General features: G+C 43.4%; 1 protein-coding gene across 6 annotated transcripts in view; it reads left to right on the top strand.

The window, feature by feature from the left end:
- VPS13B (vacuolar protein sorting 13 homolog B) overlaps positions 1-12,998 on the top strand; it is a 999,042-nt gene that overhangs the window by 816,457 nt on the left and 169,587 nt on the right. For all 6 annotated transcript variants that reach the window (XM_075920306.1, XM_075920307.1, XM_075920304.1 and 3 more), the window contains one exon: positions 6,206-6,408. In XM_075920306.1, coding sequence (XP_075776421.1) covers positions 6,206-6,408 — 203 coding nt within the window. The remainder of the gene's footprint in view (positions 1-6,205; positions 6,409-12,998) is intronic.

Below are 12,998 nucleotides of genomic sequence, written 5' to 3'. Positions count from 1 at the left end.
CCAATTTATTAACACATACATGTTCCCAGCTGCCAGAGCAGAAGCCCCTCTCCCCCGCCAGCATGCGGCATTTCCCAGCTGCGGCATTTCCCCTTTCCCTCTGTCATATGACAGCTCCCATTCCCAGCTGCTGGAGCAGGACCTTCCCCCTCCCGCCATGAGGCAGGCCCTGTTCCCAGCCACTGGAGCACATCCCCTCCCCACCCCCCATGCAGCAGGTCCCATTCCCGGCCCCAGCCGCCGCTGCCACGTGGTAGCCCCAGCCAGCAGAGCAGGCATCCCCCTGCCACGTGGCCGCAGCAGGTCCTAGCTCCCTCGTAACACCATCTCAGCCAGCCCTGCCCACCGGAGCAGCTGCCTCCTGCATGGTTCTCCGGAAGAGGTGTGTGGAGGTAGAATTTTTGTGTGCAGCCATGCAGTACTCCCACACATACACTCTAAACATATTAAAATGGAAGGAGATTGTGATTCTTTGATACAATTTCCTTTGCTGGTGCGCCTCCTGAGGCAGCACAACAATGCACTCACCTGTATACAGGATTTATGACAAAGCCATGGCTGACCTCAAGAAAATTTTTCCAAATATAGTCTGTGTAATATTCAATGCTATTTATTTTACTGTACAAGTGTACTGTACTGTAAATTGCCACGTTTGCTTTTTAAAAAAAAATTGCTTCCCATGTACACATCTATCATTCAGAACTCTACTCTGAACTCTTATCAGTGTGGCAGTGATGCCAGATCAAATATCTTTCAACTATTTCCTGGGATAGTAATGACATGCAGAAATCTAGTGTGCAATGTAGAAGGAAAGAAGCATTTTTACTTATTTCGATACTTGGGAATTGTTAAAAATGTTTCCAAATTATCAATATTTTAAAGTACTGTCAAAGACAAAGACTATGCAATTTGTTTGAGTTATGGCCCCTTCCTTCCTTTCTGACCCAGTAGGACTAAAGGAACTATACTATGGTCACTTATTATGTGTACTATAATACCTAAAGTGATCATTAGCGAAAAGTGAGGTGGTTGGTTATTTTTTTTATTGCATTAGTTAGAATTTGTCTCTGCCTTATTACCTCTATTGAAATGGTAACAGACAAGGTCAGGCTTCTTATCGGGACCCCTTCTTGCACACATGCACAAGGTGACCACTGCAGATTTTTCTAATACTGATAATAGTAAATCCTCTCATCTTTATTTTAGCATATTTGGCTTCATGTATGTGACCTTGTCAAAATTGTCCTTGCAGTGGACATTAAATATTGAAAGATGATATGATTGAACATTAAAAGCTTTTTCTGTCTTTGTAGGAAGTTATATTGTACTCAGTGTTCTTTTTTAAGTCTTAATTCTTATGCAAATCAACTTCTAGTTCATCTCTAACACATGCTCGTAGTCATATATTATAATACATCTAGTAGTCATAGATTTTATCCAGCTGTTTAAAAATACCTGTATATGCCCTTCTGGCATATGTCATCGTATAATTTTTATAATGACATACAGAAGCCTTATTTAAATTTGATTTTGCTCAGTCAGTATGGCAGTACATTGCAGTGCTATTATGCATCTGAGTGGAGCCTGACAAAGGAGTGTTGGCAGAATTTGGTAAACATTGTCCAAAGCAAGTGTTTCACATTTATTAGTCTCCTGAAAATGTATTTTTAAAGTCATGAAACTAATTGTTCCTAGAGCTAAATTATTGCACTCACTGAAAAGTATGTTGGTATTCAGCAAGCAATAATCCAAACAGAGCAAGTTAACTTCTGCATATCACAACAATCGTTTATGAAGATATATTACTTCTGTGTGTTGCCATATCAAGTTCTCTTGAAATGGTGACGATGATTTAATCTGTTTAAACTGAAGTCAGAATTCTACACAAGATGTTTGAGAGAGATCCATGAAAGAGCTGGCTGAAAGCAGCGTGCGGGAGGGGAGCACAGAAGAGGAGAATTAGGGTTTTTTTACTTTTCCAAGATGATCTAGTCAGTAATAGGAAAGGAGTTTCACAAGTTCAATTCATGCTCTGTATTTCAGTTTAGAAATACGTAATTAAGACCCTTGTGCATACTAATGTTACAAAGATATTTCTTCACTTCCTTTCCCTTAAAATATTAATATATTTCTCGCCGAATGTCAGCTTACTTGGATTTCTACTTGAGTGATACAGGGCGTCCTCGCTATAAGTCGCCCTGGTATACATCTGTTCCGCACTAAAGTCAATGACACTTGTGGAACTGATGTGTTTCTAAGGCCTCCCATTCCCTCCTATTAAGTCATGCAAAAAAAAGCCCAATTTGCACGAATGGAAGTCAACCACAGGAAAAAAAATTCCCCGCTTTAAGTTGTTTCACTGTAAGTCCAAGTTTTTTAGAACATATCTTGGACCTATAGCAAGGACAACCTGTACACCAGTGAGAAAAGCTTCCCTAAAGCCCATACTTCACTCAGGTGTTTTTGTAGTTCCTGTGTATCAGTCTTCATCTGTTTTCTTTAAGTACTTATCCTCCTAGCTCTCTCAAGACTGCCATTTGTACAAGTTTATTTGACTAGTCTTTGCGTTTTTTCATTGTGTATCTATGTATTTGAGAATCTATCTGTGTGTCAGCCTGTTTGCTTGTTTGTTCAAGAACTCCTCCTAATTGATAAGATTTAGGATCACCAAATTTGGCATACAGCTTTCTCTTATCATAACTTAAAGCAAGGTCAGGGTTTGGTTGGGCCAAGAAAATGAAATGAGTCTGGAATGGGATTGCTTCTCTGAAAACCATACAGAAAAGAGACAGAATCACCAGGAAGGTGAACAAGACTGGCTGGAAGCATGTTACCTCTGCCCCGAGCCTTCCACTCCGCAGACGCCTTATAGAGAGTGTGGGGGAAGGGTCACTGAAGCTCTCCTTCCCTGCCCCTCCCTCCCTTCTCCCCCTCCATTTCATACGTGAGCATTACTGTCTGTTCCCCTTTGTCAGGGAACAATGGGAAAGTGCACAATTTGCTGCATTCCTCACTCTGGCTGAGAAGAAGGGGGGGCAGACAAACCTGGACCTGCCCCAGGCAGGAGACATGCACCTCTCCCCCAGATGTACCTGCTGGAGCTGGAGAGGTTATTCAGAGGCACTTTTCACCTGGCCCCAAGCTGCTGTAGTGATAGAAGGCTGAGAGAGTCCTTTCTCCCTGGTGCAGCCTACTGGGGCTACCTCCAGACTGCATCCCTCTGTCAGTAGAGGGTTGCAAATAAAGCACTTCGAAAGTGCAAATGAGCCCGGGATTTAAATATCCCGGGCTTCATTTGCATACTCACGTTCCGGCACTATGCCGATCACACACCATTTCGAAATGAGGAGTACAGGATCTGTCAAAAAAGCTCCCAGCTGTTGGCAGAACTGCGGCTACACAGCACTTTCACTTTCGATTTAAATGAAGAAATGTGCTTTCACCAAAGGGTGAAGGGACATGTCAGTGCTTCCAGTGAACACCACAAGATAAGCTCTGCCCAGATCCCACTCCTTGCAGCACCTCCACCAACGAAATTGACTGCCCCTACCCTGAGTTCTCTTCCACACCCAAATTCTGTCCTAGAGCTTGCACCTTTCCTGCACTCAAATTTCCTCTTAGAGCCTCAACCCCTTCTGCATCTCAAACCCCTCCTATACCCAAACTTCCTCCTAGAGCCCACACACTGTACTTCCCTCTGCCCCGCCCCAGAGCTCAGACCTCCAGCCAGTCCTCACTTCCTCCACCACCTGAACCTCTCTGTCATAGACCAGAACCCCTTCCTATACTTTGAACCCCTCAGCTCCAACCTCACAGCTCAAGCCCCTTAACCCTAACCCCACTCCAGAGCCCACACCCCAGCCCTTCATGTCCTCCCGCACCCAAACTCTCTCCTAGAGCATGCATCCCTCACCTCCTCATGCATCCCAACCCTCTGCCCCTCCCACACCCTGAACCTCTCATTTCTGGCCCCACCCTGGAACCCACACACCTCCAGTCGGAGCCCTCACCTCCTTCGGCAACCCAGACCTCTGCCCTATCCATGTGAAAATGAGCTAATTAGTGATGGTCTGGGGGAGAGTGCAACAGAGGGAAGGGGGATGGAGTGAGTGGAATGGCCTAAGAAAAGAAGCAGGGTCTTGAAGAAGTGCAGAACCTCAGAGAAGAGGCAGGGTAAGGGAGTTTTGTTTTGTGCAATTAGAAAGTTGGCAACCCTAGTTTATTCTGTTCATTCTTTTTGAAAGAACCTCATCTAATCGGGTCTTGATTTTCACACACAGGGCCAAATCCAGCATCCAAATTGAATTATCCAGAGACAAAGGTTAATATTCTGGCCTTGTTATAATCATTGGCCACTCTCCTGTTGACTACCATTGGGGCTAGGATTCCCTCTCAGAACTTTAAGTAATAATCCCATGGACTGCAAAGTAGCTTTATGAATGTATGTCAGTCCAATAGTGGAGGTAGCTCTCTTTGGTCCCTGTGTATTTTGCCACAGTAGGGCTCCCTTTAGTCCTACCTCTGTCTTTACATGCTTTCCTGCACTCTGCCCCATATTGAACTCTACAGAGGTGGGCTCCAGAGGGTACTTATCCTAGTGTATGACCCAATCTCTTCTTATTCAAAACGCACACACAGTACAATACCTCTGCAATTATGGAAGTGAGATTGGATTTTTTCTAGTATTTCTCTTAGAATTGATGGAATCTGTGAACATGCATCTGAGAAAAGAACTGAGTTCATTATGTATTTTCTTCCATAACACAAACAACATTCTTAAGAAACTATAGATCATTACATTATACAATTATTCTTGGCATTATAGTAATATTAAACTATCAGAAGATAAGACAGACTTTTCCTGGATTTTGAAAGCGATTCATCAGAGAAGTTTAAACCTTCCCACATATTTAAACCAGGCATATTTACATTGTACTCAGGATAGAGTTCCATTTTAGTTGACTATTTCTTCTAGCAAAGGTTTGAAAATTCAGCATAGTACAGTCCTTTGAAACATCTGTATGCTGTAGGCCTTGGGTATTTTTTAATCTTTCATCTTTTGTAAGTATCAAATTTCATTAGAAAAATAAGCTATAGGCACTGTGAACTAAGAATGGTGAAATTCAATATTCACTATGACCATTTCAAAAATGAACAGCAAAAGGGAAAATGTAGCCCAGCCTCTGCTGTATTGCTTTGCATCTAAATATCCTGAAGAGTCAAGAGATTTTAGGTACAATTTGTTTTATTAAATTCACCAGAGAACTTATTTTTTTAGGTGGTGTTACTTTGCTAAACATGTTTATAGCTTACAAGCAGGGCTCGACAAATCAGTAAATCTATTCACTCGTGGAAAGTAGATTTCAGACGGTCGCCCCGTTCACCGGTGGCACGTGCAATGCGGTTCTTGCGCAAGTGCAGTGCAAGGCTGACGAGTAGATTTCACCGCGGTTTGTCAAGCCCTGCTAACAAGAATACATAGGTAATAGTCTAAATCTAACCTGCCTTCAGCTCTTTCAAGGTTTTATAATACTCTGTCCTCTGTGAATAGTTATGTTGTGAAAAGTTCGGATTAAAGTGATATATTTTAGTAAATACATGTTATGTATTTTGAATTACTGTGATTGTTTTTGAGTTAACTTCAAGCAAAAAACTGTTAAGAACTCTATCCAGGCAGTATATTACACTGAGAAATCTGAGTGAAAGTGGAGAGAATAATTCAAAACGGCTATTTCCTATCAGTTTAGAACAAAATAAATGTAGTAGCTGTTCATATTCTTAATATTCTCTTTATAAATTCATACTTTAATGAAAAATGTCTCTATTCATAATACTTAAAATACTTATTCATGTAAAACATCATCATGTTCTGGCAAATAGTATTTTTTAAAATATTTGCATGAAACATACCGGCTCCATAACTAGAAAATCTACATAAAGTGAACTGAAGTATGTTGGAAAAGCAAACTGAAAACAAACCAAAAGGAGTATGGCCAGATTGTGAATACCTTAATTATGTTGGTGAGGCATTTGCTCACACAATTAGTCCTACTAAAGTTATTGAGACTACATGTATGAATAATTGCTCACCAGTAAGGGGGAAAGATTCACGATCTTGCCGTAGGAAGCCTTTCTAGACTATTTGTATGTTGAGGGAACACACACACCACTAAGCTAAATAATGTATTTTTCCTTTTTTTTTCAGGTGTAATTCATGGATCATCTTTTGTTCTTGAAATAAATGATTTTCTCCTTAAAACAAGTCTCAAAGGAAGAAGCAGAGCTCTTATAGGCCCCTTCTGCTGTTCTGTCAATGTGGAAGCTAAGTGGTGTAAGCACAGTGGTAATCCTGGTCCAGAGCAATCTGTTCCTAAAATTCATCTTGACTTAAGAGGAGGGCTGATACAGGTCTGTATATGTTTTTGGTTCTGATATTTAAGCAAATTTGCCTTAAATCTTATTCTCTTCCTAAACTACACAGAAAACTTGTAAAACATTGCATCGTGAGACACTTCATTATGTTTGAAATTTTTTACGTTTTTCAAAGAAGTGTGCATTTATATGAAACTACTGATCAAATAGAACAAAACTGCCTACAATATTGTAAAGAACTGTTTAGACCACTTTACAGTAGTATAGCTATATGTGTGTGTTCTCTTAAAAGTACTGTATCAGGTTACTAACGCTTAACATTTGAGGGCCTCTTCTGTTTTGTGTGTGCGTGCATATGTGCATACGTGCATAATGCCTTGGGGCAGCTCTAATAAATGTACTTCAGTTTTTTAAAACTTACAGAAAATTCTCAGGGGAGTAATTGACAATTGTTATTTGTGGCAATTAACACTCAGTTTTACATGCTATCCTCCTCTTCAGTTCTGTGTGTCTGTAACTGGACGAGTGTCCAAGAAACACAGGAGCTTTTGAAACAAAGAATTCTGTTCTGCTGTATAGCTTAAGGAAGAAGGCTGTAATATCATTAGAACAAGATCTATACATATTTACAGTAAGATTTATAAGCACCATATGTTAAAAATAAATAAACTCTAGCACATATACATAAAAAGAAAAATCTGATATTTTATTGAGCCTTTTCCCCTCACCTAAATAAAGAAATTCTTAAAATCTCAGTGTTATGATTAGAATTGATTGTATAATACCAAAATTATTAAAATATTTTCATCAATAAAATAAGCAAATTTGTTCACTATTATTTATCTGCTAATTGTTGTTCACGAGTATTTAAATGGGCATAATTCATGAAAATGTTCCAAATACCAAAACTTTCACCAGATTTATCATTGATGATTATTAGTACAAAATTTATTGAAGCACCCTACTCGTTACTCACTGTTCACTATTATCCTTTTTCAAAAAGATTGTCAGAAAACGATCAGATACCATGTGACTGAAGTGATCAGTTACAGATTACAAATAGCATATGGCTGACATGAGAGCTGTCAAACAACCTCCAAGCAAATTTGTTAGTGTAAATATTTATAAACAAAACATTTTCAGAAATCTGGATCAGTTTGTGTTTGCAAAATGAAAATAGGTTTTATTTACAATTAATCATTAATAACAAATAATTTGACCAGCTCTAAATATGACCTCATGTATCACCATTATTAATGTTTATTATGGTAGCGCCAAGAAGTCCCACATGATATTGATGCCTCTTTGAGTTAGTTACTGTACCTACAGGTCCCTGCCCTGAAGATCTTTCAATATAGACAAGACAGATCAAGAGTGGGAGAAAATAATTGTTTATCACCACTTCACAGATTGAGGACTGAGGCACAGATAAATTAGTAGAGCTGTGGGCAAATCAGGTGTGGCAAAGCCAAGAATTAAATTAAATCTTTTGTGTCCCAGCCCAGTGCCTTAACCACAAGACCATCCTTCCTCACTAGCACACTATAATCTGACAAAAAAAAGTCTGTTGTCTCCTTTGATTGTAAGACACCCTTCTCCTCCTTACAGTATGAGAATTACATGTTACTACTGAATCTTCCAGATTGTTCCTCCAGATGACTGTGCTTTCTAGTCCTTGTTTTCCTCTCCAGTAAACTTACAATTCATGGTAGTGAGTTACTTCCACTACCATTTGTGATTCTACTTCCATTAGGCCATACTTTCTCCCACAATTTACATTTGGCTGCAGAGGAAAGGAAAACATGGTTCTCAGCCAGCTTTACTGCATGATATCCTGCTTCTGTACTCCATAGTGAAAAGATCTTTTGTGTTAACACTTTATTCCTTCCACCCACCTACTGTAGACTTCTGACCTACCATCTGGTGGTTTCATCCTGTGATGAAATCAGTAGATAAGGTTGCTTCTATTTTTCTCTTTGCCTCTCAGTATGCTTCTGCACACAGAATCCTGAATCATTGGTTGTCATCTCATTGTGTCAGACAAATACTTGAGATACTGCATTCTAGATAGCCTACTAATTTTTGGTGTTTTGATATTCCATTGGCCTAACACTGGAATGCCAAGGACCACGGCTGATTAAATTTTGAGTGATATGGTGTGGATTAGACTAGCTACAGCTTTAAGTGAAATGCAGAGGGGGTTCCAAGAGCATGTAAGGGCATTTGCTGAAAAATTCCATTGTCATCACTTTGTCACTGGTTTGCCAAGCTTGCAGGATTGCTGCAGACAGCAGTGTGAATGAAGAAATGAAGCACTGCTTGGCAAGGTGAAAGAGAACGAATATTTCTTTCTCAGCTGGGAAAGACTGATCCATTCATTCCCAGTGCACTTGCTGCCTGCTGAAAGCACCCAATTAGGATTAGATATATTAGTGTTCAAACAATTGGGATTACAAATCATTCACTGTTATATGATTCACCATGCAGAGCCAGTTAACATGGAACAAACATTGTCCAAAGCAGACTGTGAAGAGCTTCAAAGGCTCTCACAAAACAAGATGACTAGGCAACAAAATGTCAGATTAATTTAAATGTTGATAAATGCAAAATAATGCGTATTGGAAAACATAATTCCAACTCTACATGTAAAATGATGGGGACTAAATTAGCCTTCAAGAGAGAGGTCTTGGAGTTATTGTGAATAGTTTTTTGTTTTGTTTTTTAAAACATCCACTTATTGTGCAGCAGCAGTCAAAAAAGAAAATAGAATGGTAGGAGTAATTTAGAAAGGAATAGAGAATACAGCAGAGAATATCTTATTGCCTCTATATAAATCCATGGTATGCTCACATCTTGAATACTGTGTACAGATGTGGTTGCCTCCTCTCAAAAAAATATCTTGGCACAGGAAAAAGTTCAGAAAAAGGCAACAAAAATGATTAGGGATTTGGAAAGGCTGCCATATGAGGGAAGAGATTAATAAAACTGGGACTTTTCATCATAGAAAAAGACCAAGTTGGGATAAATAGAGGGCTATAATAAAGTCATTATTATTATTAGCCAGAATGGGTAGGAATGTTTTCCTTGGCCTCTGTTTGTGAGAAGATGAGAATGGGTGACAGAGGAAGGATCACTTGATTATTACCTGTTCTGTTCATTCCCTCTGAAGCATCTGGCATTGGCCACTGTCGGAAGACAGGCTGCTGGGCTAGATGGACCTTTGGTCTGACCCAGTATGGCTGTTTTTATTGCAGAAATCATTTCAACATTCTTTTTAAACTTTGTCAGTTCGTCCCCCCTTCTCCCTCCATGCCTTTTTCTTTCGTTCTACTGGAAAAGTTTATGTATCTTCAGGATTTTTAAGTTTCAGAGGAGTAGTCAAGTTAATCTGTAACAAAAAACTTAAAAAACAACAAAAAGTCTGGTAGCACTTTAAAGACTAACAAAATATGTAGATGGTATCATGAGCTTTTGTGAGCACATCCCACTTCTTCAGATTCAGGATTTTTACATCTGTTTTCCTCTTTTTTTCTACACACCTCAGTGTTTTGATTATGGATGACCTGAAATGGAACCCTAAACATGCACCTCCCCAAAAATTTATGAACATTTAACTGAGATCATATCCAAATTCAAACTTAAATCAAATCAACAGCAGGAGTTTCTGAAGAGGGTCCTTTCCAATGGAAGGGATCTAGATTCTAATCTGTCCTTTCCCCAAATTCAAAATTGTTGGGATTCAGGGTTATGTTATGTCTGTCTTTCTAAGGTTCAGATAACATTTTATATTTAAAATAAATTTAGAGTATATTTCTTCTTCGAGTGGTTGCTCATGTCCATTCAAATTAGGTGCGTGCACCGCATCTTCCGGAGCGTTTTCCCTAGCGATACCCGTAGCACTGGCAGGGTGCCCCCTGGAGTGGTGCAGCCATGGCGGGGCATAAGTATCCCTGCTGGCGCTCCCCCACGTCAGTTCCTTCTTACCGCCTGTGACGGTCATTGGAGCGTGTCTCTCTGCTAGTTCAGTTCATGGTTCCCGTTTCTCTTAGCATTGTAGTTAGTTCTAAATAGTTCAATTAGTTAGATAATTAGTGTCTCTTTGTTTTCTTCTCCCCCTTCGGGGGTGAGGAATGCCAGGGCCGCAAGGCTTTAAGTTGTGCGCTGTCTGCGCAAAGTTTATGCCCAAAGGAGACCCTCTTGACAGTTGTCTGAGGTGTCTGGGTGAGGCCAATCTTACAGATGTCTGTAAGATCTGCAAGTCGTTTAAGCCACACACTAAGAGGGAGAGAGACTCTCGTCTAAAACTTCTCCTCATGGAGGTGGCTTTACAGCCGGCACTGGCTGGACATTCTGTGGTGCGTAGTACACCGGCATCCACGCGCGATGCCCCATCTTGAGACAGGGTCTCGGTGTTGAGGGTTCAACACCGGTCTCACTCCCTGGCACCGAAGAGGTCAAGAGCGTCCCGTGATAGGTCTCCGAGCCAGAAGTCCAAGTCAGGCCTACACCGCAGTGCCGAGTCTCTGGTGCACACGTCCTCATCCACCACGGTGCAGCGTAAGCGAGTGGGACACCAGTCCAGTCCAGGGCAACTACCCTCGCACCGCCTTTCCACGCCGGACACTTTTGAGGCGGCACATGATCTTATTAACCTCACTACCTCCCCTCCGTCGTCGGTTGAGGTGGAGAGGTTGAGGTGGAGTCACCTACGCCGGAGGCCGTGTTGGCACCGGTTTTGCCTCAGCACCGACGTGACTAGACGGCACCGGTCGCTTATGCAGCAGGACCGTCCCCTGTGGGACCAGTACCGCGTGCCTCCACATTGGTGCCGGCCTAGACACAGGCCGCCAGGCTTCACTTGGCACTCGACTGGAGTCGACTACCTCGATGCTGGGACCTCTTCCAGACCCCATCTTGGCTGCTCCGGTGCCGTATCACCCAGGCCCTGCGGCACCATCATCGGTACCAGCACTGAGCAGCTTTCCCGGGGTGCCGTTTCAGTCATCGGCACCAGGCCCTTCAGCATCAGCCTCTTCAGCACCAATGCAAGTTTCAGCACCGTTACAGGCACCAGCATCGACCCCATGGGTCATGCCGGTGCCGCCATCATCGGTGACGTCGGCCTCTTCGGGGTTCTCCTCGCAACCGATTCCAACTTCGGTACCACAACCCGCACCGGGACCTATCCTCCTGGTGCCGCAACCGGCTCCAATTCAGGCACCGGGCTCTGCCCTCCCGGCACCGACTCCACTCCCAGCACCGGGACCTGTTTTCCCGGTGCCGCAACTGGCTCCACTCACAGCACTGGGACCTGTCCTCCCAGTGCCACAACAGGCACTGCAAACAGCACCCACACTGGGACCGGTTTTCCCAGTGCCGGCATGCTCTCATTGCACGCACGCGGGCAAACCCGATTCTATGGCCAGGTTTGCCCCCACCCCCTCTTGGTGGCAGGACATTCATCATCTGCGCCTCCCTGGCCTGAGTCAGACTACTCGTTGGATTCTGATGTGGCGTCGTTCAGGTCGGAGTCCTCGAGAGCTTCCTCAACTCAGATCCCGTTCTCGGCACCAGCATGATAGTTCACTGGTGCAGAAAACTTGGCCGCCTGAACCGCAATGGTCTTTCTGGATGCTGTGGGCTTACCATCAGTGGCAGGAGCCTGTGCCCTCCTCTGTGGTGTCCAGTGGCTCAGGGCACTGTGCTCAACCGTCGGCATTGCTGTCACGACCCTCTCCTTCTCCCCAGAGGTCGGTTGCTACAGATGCTGCTGCTGAGCCACAGGCCTCGGTGCCGGAGCCACTTCTGCAAATGGTGCCGCCTGCCCAGCTGGCTCTTCAACCGGGCCCTACGCTGGATCTGGTGCCTGTCCAGGAGTCGTCGTCATCATCGTCTCCTGATGAAGCCTTGGCAGATCCCACACCGGCACTGCCTACTATGGATGCTCGAGCGCATCAGAATCTGCTTAGGTGTCTGGCTACCAATCTGGTTGTCCCAGTGGAGCCAGTAGTGGAGGACACGGATCCCATGGTTGACATCCTCTCGGATGATGTGCCCACCCGCTTGGCTTTGCCGCTTAGTAAAACCGTGGCCAAGATTACTAATGCCCTGTGGCAGATCCCAGCGACCCTGACCTCTACCCTAAAGGGAGTTGAGTGGCGCTATTATGTTCCCCAGTCGGGGCACAAATACCTGTACTCCCAACCTGTCCCAGGGTCCTTGGTCATTCAGGCTGTGGCTCAAAAGGAGAGGCTTTCCCAGCCGGGCCCATCCCTGAAAGCTAGGGAGCCTAAACGCCTTGACCGGATGGGCCATAAGGTGTATGCCACTGGCGGGGTGCAACTCCGCATTGCGAACCAGCAAGCGATGCTGAGTCGTTATGCTTATAATACCTGGTAGTCCATGGATAAGTTTAAGGATAAATTGCCTGCCGAGACCCATCAGGAGTTTGTGGCCATCACTTCGGAGGGCAGAATCATTGCCCGCACAGCCCTTCAGGCTTCCCTGGATGCTGTTGACTCTGCAGCCCACACCATGGTGTCAGGTGTGGTTATGCGCCGTGGTGCCTAGCTGCAGGTGTCTGGAATACCTCCAGACGTCCAAACCATGATCCAGGACCTGCCATT

This window comes from Pelodiscus sinensis, chromosome 2, assembly GCF_049634645.1.
Source record: "Pelodiscus sinensis isolate JC-2024 chromosome 2, ASM4963464v1, whole genome shotgun sequence".
NCBI lineage: Eukaryota > Metazoa > Chordata > Testudines > Trionychidae > Pelodiscus > Pelodiscus sinensis.
The sequence above is the reverse complement of the archived record's forward strand: the minus strand, read 5'-3'. Positions and strand labels throughout refer to the sequence as shown.